The following is a 16,909-nucleotide window of genomic DNA, read 5'->3' on the forward strand; positions in this document are numbered from 1 at the left end:
CACTGTTCCCAGTGTGTAGCACTGCATGGGGTTGCTGTAACTGAAGTGCAAACTCAGCACCCGGCCTGGCTGAACCTCACACAGCTGGCCTTGGGCAACASCTTTGAACCATGTCCATCCATTGTTGGTGACAGAGAGCAACACCTAAGTCACAGCCTTGACATTAGCAAAAAAAAATGGTGTGAATTACTTTAGATGCCATTGGCAGCGCTCGGACTTACTGTTCACTGGTTGAATATAGTATTTAGACTTGCTGACAGCTACAAAGTCATAAAGGAAAGCTTTATTCTCCTTCTTTCAAGACCAGGGTACTTTTATTGTCTTTATTTAGAACTGGAGATACACTTTAATATGTTTTAAAGGACTTCAGCACACAACTTTTACCCATCAATAATTTTCTGTGATTATGCTAAAGAAAAATAAAATCCTCAAATCCCAGAGTTAGTTTAATGACTCTTTTTCATAAAATCAAGTTCATAGTGAGATCGCAGATTGTCGAAGTTTATTATCTCACAAAACATGAGCCACTTCTATGTGAACTGAGAAATATAATAATTTTTCATTTTTGAGTCAAATAGACTAGGAAAAAAAGGCCTCTTTCAACAAAGCACTCACTRTGCCTCTTGTTAATTGGAAGTTGAGGTCTCAGTAAATACACRTTTCTTTAATCTGAGCTTATAAGCAAAATGAAATATGTCTGTAATTAAAAATATGTAAATTTGGCTTATAAATAGAAGTGGCCTTTCAAAGGGAAAAGAGCWTCTAAAATGAAAATTATAGAAGTAGTCATTCCTCTATCATACAATTTTATTAAACATTTATTCAACATTTAGCCTCCCTTTGATCAATGTCACACTACTGTATGTAGGTATTTTTCCTTTGTTAGGTTGAAGCTGGCATTTTTGGTTTTCTCAGATTTAACCACAAAGTCTTACAGTTAGAAAAATAATGACTTCAAATTGTCTCAGTTTTCAGATTTTAGCCTACTATATTCAGTCTAGTAATCATGAGGCCCTTCACTGTAGAAGTGCTGGCACACTGACTTGTCCAAACCCACATGAGTGGATTCTTTYAATATAGAATTTCAGATTATACCTCACAAAAGCTTCTTCTGAAAGAGAAGGAAGTTTACCATATTGTAATTTCAGGTTGAGCATGGTTACATATTTGTTCATAACCTCTTGCCTTGCTCCAGTGTGTGATAATCATTCTGTACACACGAGTTCTTCCCAGTTTCTTCCTTGCAGGCTCATACAATGAAGGAATAATACCAGGGTTATTTGTCAATAGGGATCCTTTTATTACTTCTGTTAATGTAATTGAAAACGTGAATGACTCAAGGTAGGTGCTGCAGTTTCACTGCAGTGTAAAAGGAGAAGGAAAATCAGAAAATCTTTAGGTGACACACAGAAACATTTCAAGGTTAAAGTATTTTAAAAATTTTCTTTAGCCTAAAACTTTGTTGTTGAAGTTTGAAGGCTGTTTAGTGGATAAATGGCTTGTTTATAATTTTTGGAACTTGAAGAAGGGTGAGAATATTCCTTTTTGTATTTTTTCCGTCTAATGACTTTTTCCATTGGAAAAAACAGACACTCGAACAGGTTTTTTTGAGGGTTTTTTTTTTTTTTTCTTTAACAACAATACAAATTCTTATAATCATTCAGTTCAATGTCATGCACAGCAATTTCCCTGAGGGAAATAAAAAACAAACATTTTGAGTTTGTCTGTACTGTTGATTGTATTTTTCATTCTGAAGGTGTAAGGATGCTGGATGGAGACGTAACAGATATGGTAGAAGCAAAGTCTCTAAGCCTTAATCCCCAGCACATCCACATCTACAGTGCCAGCTGGGGGCCTGATGACGACGGTAAGACGGTGGACGGACCTGCTTCTCTAGCACGTCAGGCCTTCGAGAACGGCATCAGAATGGTAGGTTGCCATCAAAATGCTTCTCCTGGATCTGCTTTCATGTGCAAGTGTCATGGTACTTGTGCCCAATACATGCAAGRGCACAGCATGGGGAAAGGCAAAGGACTTTGAAGGAAAGAAGAAAACTTCTTTTGCATAAAATTAAAACCATATATGACTGATGGTCAGTCTTTCCTGTAGTATCAGCTATGTTCATTTTCAACTGAAATACATCATCTTCAGAGTCCTTTAAAACTGCTCTGAGGTAGTGATGTCATTAGAAATAAATTGACTGAGAAATGGTACTTTGCACAGCAGTGCCAATTCATCAAATCTGAGTTGCAAAGAAAGTTTAGAGCAAAACCTTTGACTTTGTTTCCTTCTTTCTTCAATTCTTTCATTGCTTTCTTTTGCTTGGTTTCTTAATGTAAGTTTGATTATTTTAGTTGAGAGTGGCAGGGAAAAGAAAATCGACACCTATGGTTCTTTTACTACTTATGTCTGGTCTCAGAGAATTTCAATACTGTAATGAAGGGGACACCAATGCAGCTGCAGGGACACAAGGGAACTTGGTCAAAAAAGTTTTATGTTTAAACATATGTATGTGTTCATTTAAATGTTGTATTTCCTGTAGGGAAGACAACTGTGAACAGTTTAGCTTTTATTTCTGCACCAGAAAAACTCAGCCATTTCCTTATTGAAATGTCAAGTTCTGAATCTGGGGATAAATGTGTGGAATTATTTGCCAAGAGCATACATCTTGCCTACTAAAATTATTGTTCCACTGTTATTATTATAGCAGTAATATGAGAAGATACCCTAGAGGATCCAGATGAATTTCCTTTTACCAACACATTGTTCCGTATTTGAAATAAGCACCAATCTATAGTGGAAACAGTATTTCATTTTGTGAGGTAGACTTTTTCTGATAACAATGCAGAAAAAGTTTGGTATATTAGTTTGAGAAATAGTAGAAGTCATATGGGACGCAAATCAAATTATTATTTTTACAATATAACCTTGTCATTTTTTCAAATTTTTCTCTTCATGAAATTGTCCATGAAGAGTTTAATAGATCTAAATAGATCTAAGTATTTCCATAGATTTGAATAWTTTATCTGTCTCTGACTACGAAAGCTTTTTTATTTCTACTCAAATAGAAGTTCTTTTTAAAACTTGTGTGAAAATATGCTGGCAAGAAATACAAAACATTAAGGGTTAACTTCTAATTTTCATTCTTTAAAATATGATATAGACTGAAAGACTGGAAATGCATGTTGGAATTACCACCTTCCCTGTTGGGCTGTTTCCAGACCAAAAATTACTTCAAGATGAATCTGTTCCCTTGCTTTTTAATAAACCATGTCTTTTCATATCCAGATAAAAGTACTTTTTCTACATTTGCTTACATTGTCATAAGCCATTTCATTCTAAAAGATGAGGCAAATGGAAGAAGAAAAGATTAATTTTCTTTGACAAAAGTCCCAAAAATGGGATCATTGTTCAAGGTTGTGATTACATACTCAGCCAAACATAGATTTCCCTAAGGAGTCACAATAATTGTACAATAGTAATAGGCAGACAAAAATGCCTATTATGTTGTGTACAGGTCATTGCTCTCCTTTTTCAGAAATATTGAACTGAACAAAAGCAGTATAACATCTAGGATAGCGTCTGTGGTGTAAATTAAAGTAATATTGTCTATTGGTTTAAAACAATTTAAGGGGCAGACACTCCAAAATTAGTTACCTCCCCTTTTAGTTTTAACCACTCCCTAATCACCAGTGAGGAAAGATGAATGCTAGAAGATATATGTGAAAAAATAACAGTTTACTAAAAGTGAAACAGAAACAGGCAAAAAATGCAATGACAATCACTAGTTATAATGTTGAATTTCGTTTATTCCTCATGGATTCCCGAAACAAAGAAAAACAAAAATGGCAAAGAAACTGTCCCCCAAGATTGCATCCTCCTATGTTGACCATGTGGAGAGGCAAAACAAAAGTTGTGGACAAGCCTTCCCCCCGAGATGGCACCCTCTGCAAATGGCCTGGGCTGGGGAGAGAGAACAGAGAGAGAAAAACAACACAACAACTGAACCTCAGCAACTGCAAATCTTCCTCTTCCCCCAAAAAAACAATGGGGAACAAGGACAAAACAGAAAGAAAACCTAGAGTTCCTGGAGGCTGGAGCTGGGTCAGCAACTGGAACTCTTAGAGGGGCGTTGCCTTCTCCTCAGCAAAAAGAGCAGGCAGTGGGCTTTTACAGCTTGGACTCCATGTCCWCCTGCTTTGACCAGGCGCAGCTGACAGGCTGGGGTGACCGTATGGAGCAGGGACTATTCTGTTTTCCCTGGCTTGGTGCTGTGGCTACTGTCTGCCTTGTGTTACCTCAGCTCTCCCAGCAAGAACAAAAGAGAAAGAGAAAGCACTTCCTGAATCCCCCAACCCTGAAAGGACTAGGACACCCTGACCTCCCTGTTCCTTTTCCAGCCACGAAGTCTCAAAGAGACAGTAATAACTTTGGGTACAAATAGATGAGGAAAGCAATAACGTTTTGGGTCATCCAAGATACATCAGTACAGGAACATTTGGTAAAACTTTCTGATACACAAACAAAAGTTTGAAGAGCAGTATTCTTTATTGGGCGTGCACACACACAATTGTGTGTTAGAATTTTACAATGGAAGAGCAAAGGGAAATGCCAAGAATTTTTTAAAACATCTGAAAAGGAAATTATGTCTGGCTGGTTTAATTAGAAAATCAAAGGTGGTGCTGAATAATAACTTCGATCAGAGCATAATCAAACTGAATTATTACTTTAACTTTATTATAGTCATTATGTAAAAATGAAATGGATGCAAGGGCCATCTATTGCTGAGTTCCCTGAGAGACTGGGTTCTAGAAAAACAAGTGCCTCCTTTATCTTAAGCACTTATTATTCTAATTAACAGCTTATGCTCTGTGTTTCACAAATACTATTATTTTTAAATCTGGGATAATATGATTACACCTTCCAAATCCTGCAGAAAATAACTAAGAGGACTTCATAGTTTTTCTGTAGAATTACACAGAGATGAGACTTGCTTTGAATTGAARTATAAAAATCTGTTTAAAGAAAGGCTACTGAGGAATAAATGAGTTCAGAAATGACAGTCAAACCTGTAAGTTAAATACGCTTTAAAAATTCTGCCCAGGATCAAGGTAAAGGAAGAGGAAACCAATTTTTAAGTTGTCATAAGTACTATGATTTTATGTCATCCTTAAGGGTATTTGGTTCGATTTTATTAAGTTTACATGCATGAGTTCAAAGAGAAGCCTTCGATACTTTACTATCAAACAATTTCTGTGCAAATATAGAACTCCCTTTGTACCATACTTTCAGTTGCGAAGATCCTTGATTTGAAAATAGTATAGCTGTAAGTGTGGAAAGTTCTAAACATCTGTGGTTTAAATACTACTGCATTAGAACTTGTAGACCTGATAGTATCAAGACATTGTAATCATGCAGAATTTGCCTGGGAAAAAAATCATTTTTCTGATATATCCAAAAGTAAGATATTGAARGAAAGATTCGGTATGTAATGTCACATTTCATCCTGTGCTCAAGAGCAAGAAAGGCTTAGCATTGCATTTACATGACTGTGGCCAAAACATGTTATAAGACTGTGCTGAGTCTGGGACAAAATGGAGAACCCAAATGTCTTCCTTGATTCATAAATATAAAATCTAAGTACATTAGTAAGATGCCTGCCTGTGTCTCACAGTCATCAATAGACCCAACGCTATAAACACTTGAGGGCGTTGAGCTTGCTGATTCATGGCTCTTCCATGCAGCATTCAGACTGGTTCATTTRTGTTCATACAAATAAGCCTGTTATTCTGGGATCAGTGTCAACATCATTGGGAGAGGAAAGCATTTCAGATATTTGGACTTGTTCTSTCGCTGCTGTTTGTCAATGACTTAATAGTCAAGTTTCTGGGTATGTAATCACTGTGGATGTTTTACGTAGAAGGATTACAAAGGGCTGGTTATCTCACTCTCCAGATGTCTCCCCAACTGCATGCTCTATTTCGTTTCTGTAGTACACATATGGAATCCATATAAATCAGCCAGTGGTCAGGTCATCCTCAATATGACCTAGGAGGGTGGAGAGGAAGGGAAATCTACATAAGAACTTAGGGCACAGGGCCTTCATCTCACTGCTGTGACACCATTCTGTTTAGCAAGCTGGACATAAACCAAAATACTTAATGGACATTAATGATCAGATGCTGTGTGGCTGGACCTCTTGTGCAAACTCAGCTTAGTGCCTTGCCTCCCATCATCACTGCCCTTTGGCTGCAGAGTGTATGTTCAAAGTTCTTGCTGGGACCAGCCAATCTCTCTTACAATCACTAAAGAAACTTCCTATCCACATGCAAGAGTGAGGGAGAAAAGTGAAAAAAAGGAGAAACCAAGAGGAAGGATTTCACATTTATTATTATCATCATTGTTATTATACGTTTCCACTCCAAAAATGGAAGAGATTGCTCATCATTTGCAAGTGTCTAGGCAAAGGTTTGCTCCCTGTGTTCTACCACAGATGTTTCTATGAAATTTATTTGTCCTGTCRTCATGTCTCTGCATCATTCTGAGTAGGATGTGTTGCCTACACGAAGAGGAGTTATTCTCTTTTACTTTGCCAGAGAATTGCAGTGCAGAAATCCAAGAAGTTGCAGCAGGAAGACTTGTGTCAAATGTGTCAAAATGGCTGATATTTAATACATTTAAAATGATACACAGAGAATTTTAAACTATTTTTTAAACTCTGTGTTGTGGTTTTTCAACTTCTACAGCTGTTATTTGAATCTAAGTAATACATGCCTGTGTTTATGCATGTCTGTGATCATATATGGATATGTTTTGCATGCATAAGACCTCCTGCACATTTCCAAGTAGTTTACGAAAGATAATTTGTTGAAGATCAACCAGGGGAATTGTGCTGTGCTTGGGGATCGTCTCAGAAGACATGACTTCCAGTTGCTGATACAATCTAATGTTAGATATATATATATAAAATGTCCAGATATTAATCTGTTATATTTTTGGCATATATACTATGTATCCTGCACCTAAGATATCAAGTCTGAACATGTGATACTATATAAATACAAATATATATGTACACACACACACAGACACACGCACACACAGACACACACACACGCTTCGACAACTGAGTCAAACTTGGATTTGCCCTGTGCTAGTGATGAATACTGAGTACTTAACAGAACTTTAAAAACTCCTCTGATATTTTAGCATGTTTGTTCCTACTGATGTAGCAAGACATAGCACTGTTGGCTTGATCTTCATGGTTCTAGCATCTTTCATCTAGACCTGTCTTTTGTCATAAGCCCAATCAGCAAAAGTTCGTCCAGTTGCTGCTTCATGAATATCCCTGTTTTCCTGATCCATCTATTATTTTCTGGTTTCTGAACGTCTTTTAGGAAGAGCTAGTGTTAACTATAATCTCATGGTCATAACTGCAAGGAACTAGCAACCCTCACTATTGAACATACTGTAGCTTATTACTCACCTGAGTTTCTTTCCTCTGTAAAATGTCTCTTGCTGTATTTATGGCGCGTCTTATGGTGTTAGAAAACTACTCATGTAAGTTATTACAGATTTTGACTAAGTGATCTCTCGGATAAATTGAACTGGAACATGGGACATAAGACAGGTAATGACAGCATAAGTCATCCAATAAAGCTTTCTACCACCACAGGCATTGTGTCCTGTAAATACGTTGAGCATTTTATATTCTAGAACAAATCAGAATCTTTTCCCCTCTCATTCTGTTTGGAAAACATTTCATCTTTCAGTTTTCTGCGCATTTGTTCATAAGTTGTGCCTCATCTTAAATACCTTTCCTACTTCTGTTTTTGTTTCTGATATATTTTTAGAACTGAGTGTCCTTGCAGACTTCATTTAGGTGTGATAGACATGCCACACTCACTGGTGACTTAAAAACTAGGCTAATGTTCTCCTCACTCATTAAGAGTAGTGCTTTTCCACATCTTCCAGCCTGAATTATTTTCTTGAATGCAGGTGATTGTAATTACTAGATTCACCAAAATRCTATTTCTCTAGCATTTTGACCTAATGCTAGTTATTAGGTCAAAATCACCTAATAACTTTGTTTCCTCAGCTCATCCCTAAAATACTCTACTTACAGCTTCCTTGACCTCTATGATTGTCCAGCAGAGCCTGTATTATTTCCAGTACAATCAATTCCACTTCCACCCTGCTGTTTCAATAATGTTAATTTTCTTTTGTTTCATTACTGATTTCTTGTAGGGCTCATCACATCTTTGCAGAAGCCAGACAGACTGATTTAATATATTTCTCTACATAAAATAAATCAGCTGAGAAAAACTGAACAGGTTAATCTGAAATTCTGAAGTGTATGTTGCATTTTAACCTTTTCTCCAGTAATGGAGGTGCCCCTTACTGTCCTTTAAAGTCTGTTCTACAATCTTAACAGTGTTTTGTATTTTCAGTTTCCTTCTGTTAGTCAGAATTTCCAAATTCTGGTACTTAATCCTTCTGGTACGTTCTGAAACACTGTCTGTTTTCTGGCATTATTATTTCAGGTGTGGATACCAGAACAGGGGATGCAAGTTTTAGTATTTTCTATGCCCTGGTCACATTMGTATAGACCTTACTTACCAATTCAATGAGCAGAATATTTTTGGGCAGCTCATTTCCAGTTCATTATCTTCCATAACCCTAAACTCTCTAAGCCACCACTTTGCAACAGTTTGTCCACCTTCCTGTATTTCTTAACCAATAAGCTTAATTTCTAAGTCTTATTACTTCKCATTTGTCTGATATATGTATCTCAGATGCCTTAATGACTTTGCAGATGTGGTTTACACTTAATATGAACAGTTTTCTACAAACAGGGATTGCCCAGCAAAAATGAGATTAGGTGATAACCTTAACGTATCATTTAGCTAATAATAGCAATCCTTTTCTCTACTGTTTGCACATAGCTAGCATTTTCACATTCAAAGAAAGTGGAAATCTGGATATTGCCTTCCAGTAAATGAAATAGTATTTAGGCTCAATGATACCTAGCTGAACTTCCACACTATGCACTTTATTTTGTTTGGGAAGTATATAAAAGAAGTGTGTGAACTGAATATATGCAGCTAACACCAAGATGAACACGACTCACAACTTCATGACTGAAGTGCAAGTAGTAAATTTATTTCATCATCTTACTGGCTGGAGGATTTACAGAGAAACAAAGGGAGATACATTTATTGCTAAGCTCATTTTAGCAGCGTCTGAGCCCTGTGTTACATATCAAAGAGCCTGGAGCATGCACAGATCTTCACCAGGATGTGTTTTACAATCTCAGAACTTCTTATCTCCCTTCCCCCCTTACAAAGAGGCCCCCAGCCTACAGGAAGAATGCTTTTAAGTCTTTAACAGCATCTTGTTATCTGCTCTAAGAAAATTTCATTTCTTCTTCAGCAGTCAGTAAACAACCCAAAGCAAACACAAATATGTGAATTCTCTCACACTGAGTATTTTCTGACATCTCCCAGGTGCAAGATTGGTCTCTGAGTGAAAACAATTCTAAACCAACTTCATTTTCTCTCTCCTCACCAATCTTCCAGTTTTCAACCCTTTCCTCCCCACACAAAGCTAACCTTTGCTCTCTGTGAAAAATGAGCTTTTTTTACAGATAACCAGTATATAGTAAAAAAAACACCAATGCAACAAAAGAAGTCAWATATCAGAAATGTTCTTACATTGCATTCAATGAACTATAGAAATCCTAAAAGCTGGGAAAATTTGTCATGAGAGTTTCAGGAAAATATACCCAAAATGTCCACTTTCCTTACAATGTCACGAAGTGTACTGGAAACCAAAACTGTTTGGTTACCKCATCCCATCTCACACATACATGGGAACTCTTGAAACAAGCCAGAATAGCATTGCTGTTCTTGGACTTGCCGAAAGGCCTTTGGTTTTGAGTGCTCAGCCTGAAACAGGTGATATATTGACAAATAGAAAAAAAAAAAACCAAAAACCCACACCATTCTTTATGTGTAGAAGATCTTAATTTGAAAAAAGAGTACTGAAAAGCAGCTTTCGCAAATGAATCTCTTTTCATACACTGAATATAGATTTCAGAGCATGCATTTTTGAAACTTGAATCTGTTTTCTTTGTGTGAGCACATCACATATCCACTTTACTCATGTATTTGAACAACAGTAGTATCTGTGTATTTCTTTTGTCACATAGGGAAAAATAGATTTCGGGAATGGAAATCTCTGGAAGTTCGGTGTCAAAAGTTTTCTGTGCAGGGAATTTAACAGAAGTTAAGGTACAAAACCATGAGGGCAATGACTTTTCACACAGCCTGTATGTTGTTTATTAAATGAATGCCATGGGAGACAAACTGCACAAGCTATTACTTCAGTCCTTGGTCTGCAAAAGTAGAAGTGAAGCAGCCACATTTTCCTGCTTATCTACTGAAAAGAGCTAAATTTGCAGAAAGCTGGACATTCTTTTTGCAAAACCCAGAGTTCAACAGATAACTCTAAACCTGAAGTTTTCCACAAGGAGGAGTCTGATGCAAATAGTGAAACAACTGTGTGAATCTAGGGGCCATAAGCTCCTTCCTAGACTGAGTAATCAGATAGTAGTGTAAAGGCCTTGAAAACTGCCAGAACCACCACATATAATGGATATTTGATGTTACTCAATGGAGTAACATTGATCCCATATCCAGTTCTCACATTGATGGCTTTCCTGTGCACTGCCTGTTTATTTTGGGTTTGCATGCAGGACCATTTCACCTTTCTTTAACTAAAGACTCTTTGTACAACAGGAATTTTGGCAAATCAAGCTCTTGTGTTACTACATTGTGTCTGCAATATGCAACCAGATTATCCTGGTAACAATAGTAACAATACTTGTCTTGGTTTGAAAGACAGGTGTTTGCTGATGAAGGCAGGGACCCCCCTTGRAGTGGTGGATATGACCCCCCCCTTCCCTCCGAATTATTGTAGCTTTGAAAAAAAAATCATGGGCTTTTGGGCAAGAATATGGGTAAAAGGGAATAACAGTTTTTACTTATATATATATATATATATATATACATAACAAGGTGAAACAAGTAACAATAACAAAAACAACACACAGCCCAGTCCCAAGCCCAGTGACAGCCTTACAGAGACACAGCCTCCCCCTTGGTGAAGTTACAGTCCCGTTGGCAGAGATGCTGTTGGCTCCCGGCCGGGCAGGGTCAGTTCGACAATTCTTCGGCGGCTGCAGGGGACGTGGTGGCGCGGGTCCCGGCTGGCTCAGATCTCCCGCGKCTGCGATGATCGATACAAAATGGCAGAGGTGGATGGAGAAAAGTTTCTCTGCAAAACTCACAGCGGAAAATGCCGATCTCCTCTGGACAGTAAGAAACCCAGGACCGCAAAGAAACGAGCAGGAATCCCACGGCTGCGAGACGGGATGGAGCAGAGCTCACCCCTGAAGCTGGAATCCCCGGCCAGGCACAGGAGAGAAAACCACGGTGCAGCARGCAGGAACCCAATGAGCGGGGGTGCTGGTCTCCGCAGAAAAAAAGGCAGGCCAGCTTTTCTCTGTAGCAGCCAGCAAGCAGATAAAAAAAAAACCTCCTCTCCTCCAAGCAGCAAAAACAAAAACTGCCAATCGCCCCCCTCCACCACACAAAAAGCTCTCTCCAAGCACTTAGCCAGACCATTAGGGTGTGGCATAGGTATCATTGTCTTTTTAATCACCCAGCAAATAAAAGGATGACCCGGCAATTARYGTATCCCAGCAACAAATGGGGAAGAAAAAATTCCCAAAGAATGGGAACAAAAGGAGAAGAATTTTAACCCACAACAATACTATAGAGAGAGAGCCTGAACCAGAACTGTGATTCATGCAGTTCTTGATCTGGCTCTGTTTTGTTTAGGTAAATGAGAAATTCATTCCAGTATTCCACATGTTGATATTTCAGGTTTCAGTCAACAGTTCCTTTGGTTGCATTTCAGGCACTAATTATAGCTCTGTTGGGAAAATCTTGGAATTGTTTAAACTGTTTTTCTTGTGAAAAATAAAAAATACACCACTTGAAGCCTACATACTGAATTGTTCCACTCATATATCTCAATAATTATTGTATTAATACATAGATGCTTGTGGTTATTCAATACGGGGGGGTTTATATGTACGTTAGAATATTTTATCACTTCAGTATTCCAAAGGTATCATAGCGTAAGAGATAACAAAATAATTTTTTTTCCTTTTTTTAGAAAAAGCATGGTTAGTTATTTTGGTTTTTGTTTTCCTAATTAACGAGGTAGCTCAGAAGTAGCAGTAACCTTTCTTAGTAACCATTTACCTTTTCAGCAGAAAAAGGTAAACATTGCTTTTTGTAAGCAGTGATATACTTTTGCATTGGATATATGTGTGTATGTATATTGCTGTGTTCCAGCAACAGGATATATTTTCTTTACTTCCTAGTTTTCCTGAGAGTAAAAACWTGACTGCTGATATGAAAACACAGATGTCTATTTTTGTCCCTTTCCTCAAAGAGGCATCTTTATTTATGCACACCTGTTTGGCRCATTACTCATTTTCCATACATAAAATAGATGTGCATTTCTAATAAATGGATGCACAAGCATAAATTTTTCTAAGAGCGTGGATACCTCAACAGAATTAATGGCCTGAGAAATTTCTCCTTTTGTTCATGATTTTTTTCTTTTGATATCTAAGAAGACTGTTTTTTWAAAAAAAAATCTGTTTGGCTGTCTTCTGGTAGCATTACAGAATTGCTGACTTGGGCTCTCAGTTAGCCATTATCTGGTTTTGGAGAGATGCCTTCTTTCAAATTCATTGCTCTGCAGTCTAAGAATGTTGTGCCAGTTTATTTTTCATTCCCAGATTAAAGGTTAAATAGACCGGTAGAAATTCAGCAGGTGCTAGGAACTGCTGCTGGTCAAAAGCAAAATTCTGATGGTGAACAGCTTGGCAGTGCTGTGTCTCTGCCCAGGGGAGCAACATCCTGATACCAGGGAGTGTGGAAATCAGCAGAAACTGGAAGAAAGGAGGTGCTTCCTCTCACAGATGCATTTCTCAGGATTCTGTGATCCTTGGTGCCTGGCCCTACAGTGATTGTACTGTGCTGCACCTAAAAAACATGGCTGCATAGTCGGTTTTTTAGGTCTTAGAATACTGGCCTCTGTTCTGCACATTCACTTACRAACATTTCCTCTTTGGGAATTAGTTTTTAAGGAAGAGGTCATACCATGGGATACTTTTTCCAGCTTCCACTTCAGGATCGATTTCACTTTCTGGCAGTTGTTTTTGTTCTTGGAAACATTAAGTAATTTTAGAACACTGTTCTGGAGAACAGAGGAAATTAAATGTTTAGGCTTTAGGTGTGGATAGAGTCTCTCTCCTCTCTTCATTTTATATTTTCATGGTTTGTTTTCTGCTCATTGGTGTGCATTTTCCAGCATATTGGTGCCAAATTACCTCTCCCTGACTGCCATCCCTTTAACTTGTAATTACTCCAGGTGAATGGTCTGTCCTCTGCCTTTCCTTCTTCACATTTTCTTCCTTGTTCCTTTGTAAATTTGATCACTTCTATCAAAACAGTAACTCGCTCTGTGGGTAGGCAGGGTTATTGGGGCACTTGATTCCTGGGCAGGAAATAATCAGGATTCACAGGCTGGAAGGCAACTTGACTTCTTGTGAAGAAGTGAATGAAAGTAGAGTCTAACCTTTATAAAACAGTGTGATTAAAATTTACTCTACTGGCTCATACTACATCTTCTAGGTGGAAACTTCTAATCAGAAGTGCTGTAAACAGCATAGAAGTGTGTTGGACTGCTAGTTGTCTTTAGATGAGTGTAGGAAGGCCTCCACCTTACGTCCCTGCCAGTACTGCTAAGGCATTCACTCATCAAGATGTGGTTTATATGTGCATACACAAACACATACACTTGGAGCAGGAGATGTTTCTTTAAYAGTATTAGGAAATTCTGCAGATGTCATGAGCATGTTCATACTGGCTCTGATTCTTGGCTGGCTTAACCTGTCCATGCTGGTAAACCGGGGAGAAAAAAAAAAAAAGAGCTTTTGTATTACTTACCTGCTTGCAACTTGCTGACCGAGGAAGAGGAGACACTAGCAGAAAAAAAAGTGAGAATGCCCCAAGATTCTTCAATCATGCTTTTACAAGTGTGGTTTCTGCCTTGGGGCCTCTTTGTGAAAGACCCAAGTCCACTTCATTGAAGGTCAGCAGTCTGTTGAGCATACTGGCTTTGTCCAGAGAATGTGCTAGAAAATTGGACTGTGGCTGGCTTGATATCAAGTTGTAGTCATCAATTAAATACTTTTTCATGTACACAATGGGACAGGCTGTGTGGGTTTTTAAAATTATATGACATTTAATGCAATTTGAGAAAGTAGACTAAACAAAAGGAGAACCTTGCATAGTGGTCTGATTGGTGCACTGACAAGCACCAGTGCAAAATTATGGACACTGTGCAGAGTTTATAAGAGGCAATCCCTAGCTATGATTGCACATGGAAGAGTAAAAGGGAGAGGGAATGAAATTTTAAAATAATGGGACAAGCGCTGAGTGTACTTTGCTGCACATCCATTCAACTGGTCTATACCTCTTCTATAGTTACTAAYTCTTAGTTTTGCTCAAATTCTATCCATATGGTTTGTAAATGCACCTTTGCATTTACAGATGACACACAGCTTTTTAAYATCTCAAGGCTTTACTTTTCTTCTTGAAACCCTTGGGCACCTGGCAGACAACAGATGATAGATTTAGATAAACAGTAAAAGCTGCATAGTGTCTTGCCTTAGTGTTTMTCTTAACTTTGTAACAGTCCATCTGTTATTTAACTGTCTTTGTTTAAAGGAGACCAATTGGAAATGGTCTGTTCACATACAGTAGGACAGTTGATGCTCTTGCTCTGTTTATTTGTTGGATATAGTTTGTATTTCCTTATTGGGTCTACGGAATTAAAGAAGAGTGTTTGGAAASTGAATGGTAAACTAGAATTTATTTACTTGATGAATTCTTTTGGTCAAATTCATAGACTCATAGGATTATGTCATGTTCATAGAATCATCMAGGTTGGAAAGGGGCATAAAGATGATGCAGTCCAACTGTCCATCTGCCAATACCACTCTAACCCCTAAAGCATATATCACTCAGAGCCAGATCYGGACACCTGAACACAAGTTTTCAACTTTGTCTGGAGGGCTGCTTTTAAAATTATTTTAAAGTCTGCCACCTGCTTTGCTTTGTCAGATAGCTTCTAGGAGCAAGATCTCTGGCATATTATCTGGTCTGAACGTAATACTGTTGTTTTCTGTGAATTGCTGAGCTCTTACATGTGCAGTATTGCAGTGCATTAGAGGAATGGGAATTCTTACTTTGGATATAGTAGCAAATACTCTTTTCCATTGGTCTATGCACCTGGTGCTAATTTTTTATTGCAAGAGACATTGGTCCTTTACATATTTGCAGGAGACATTTCTTTTAAAGATATATTTGCCATAATTTGTTTACCAAAAAAACCTAGTTTGAAAATGCAAATACTGGCACAAATGGTTATTATTTTTAAAGCCCTGCCATTGCTATTAAAATCTAAATTGATGTTTATAATTTTTCAATTATAATTGCAGAATTTCTAACATCCATTGGCATGTTTTCATTGTTTTGTGGCAAAAAAAATGAATTAAAATACCTGTGTCTGCAACTTGTTCATTATTAGCACAGCAGCATAAGTATACAGCCAAAGAAATAGAGGCACATTCTCTGCGCAGACAAGCTAATAATATAGTCATACCCGGCGGTGAAAAGAGTTTCATAATGTGTGACAGATCATGTTCTAGTGCTGTTTGCATACAGAACCATTGGATGGTGACAGCAGAAAAATGACAGTGTTATTAGTAGGACATTTTTATATATGCATCTTCTTGAGAAGTTTCTTTACAAAACTTTTTTACGTTGAATCTCTGGTTTGATTACCATGATTTCTCATTTCATCTCTCTTGGTTGTATTGGTGGTTATTCCAAATTTCATGTTGGGTATGAGTTTGGCCATAGTACTGCTTTCAAGATATCCATGTGAACAAAAAAGAAGTAAAATGTGTAAAATTCTACAAATAGCTGAAACCTGTGAAAATTTATTAAAGAAAAGTTCTGATGGAATATTTTAACATGTTCTGGAGGTAGAAATGTGACTGTATGKTATTCTTTTTTCTGCATATTCTGCTTGCCTATATATATATATTAACTTCGTTGGTTGAAGAATATGTAGGAGAGAGGTGTTTTTTAACGSCAGCATGGGATCAGACAGGAATCTCTACATGCCTTTGAAACAGATGTCAGAACTGGTGGTCAAGCCAAGAATTACCATTAACACAAAGGAGACAGAAGATAAAAGCAGGTAGAACTTACTGGTTGGAAGCATGGTCTAATTTCAAGAGATCATGGCATGGAACCAAAACAAAACCAGTAAAAATCAGTCAGGAACACATAAAAAAGTAATAAACCAGCATATTTTTGTATTATTCTCCCTCCTATTCCCCACAAGTATAGAGAGGGGTGTAATTTCTGTCTCTCTGACCCTCTGGTATAATAATAGGTGAATATGCATTAAATATTTTTTCCATTTATCCTTCCTACAGTCTGTCTCATCAGGTGTTTTCAGAATGGAGGTGTAATTAGTAAAGGTAGGCAAAAGGAAGGTGTCCTCTTTGTAGAATGAAAGAGAAGTCACATCCCACTGGCTTTGGGAGGCTCAGAATTGGACCCTGCTAGCTGGAAAAAGGAGCCAGAACAAGAACTCCAAATGGAAAAGGGCTTTTGATTTGGTGAGAATTCATAATGTGGACGAGAGATGTAACACTTCAAAAAGATTATAAAAAAAAAAGAAAACTAAA

At 37.7% G+C, this 16,909-nt stretch overlaps 1 protein-coding gene across 2 annotated transcripts in view; it reads left to right on the forward strand.

Moving 5' to 3' along the window:
* Window positions 1-16,909, forward strand: part of PCSK5 (proprotein convertase subtilisin/kexin type 5) — a 220,019-nt gene that overhangs the window by 93,358 nt on the left and 109,752 nt on the right. For both annotated transcript variants that reach the window (XM_057372770.1, XM_057372778.1), the window contains exon 7: window positions 1,757-1,929. In XM_057372770.1, the coding sequence (XP_057228753.1) occupies window positions 1,757-1,929 (173 nt within the window). The remainder of the gene's footprint in view (window positions 1-1,756; window positions 1,930-16,909) is intronic.

Source organism: Malurus melanocephalus, unplaced genomic scaffold (assembly GCF_030028575.1).
Source record: "Malurus melanocephalus ecotype Western Australia unplaced genomic scaffold, MMel_1.1 scaffold_7, whole genome shotgun sequence".
Lineage (NCBI taxonomy): Eukaryota > Metazoa > Chordata > Aves > Passeriformes > Maluridae > Malurus > Malurus melanocephalus.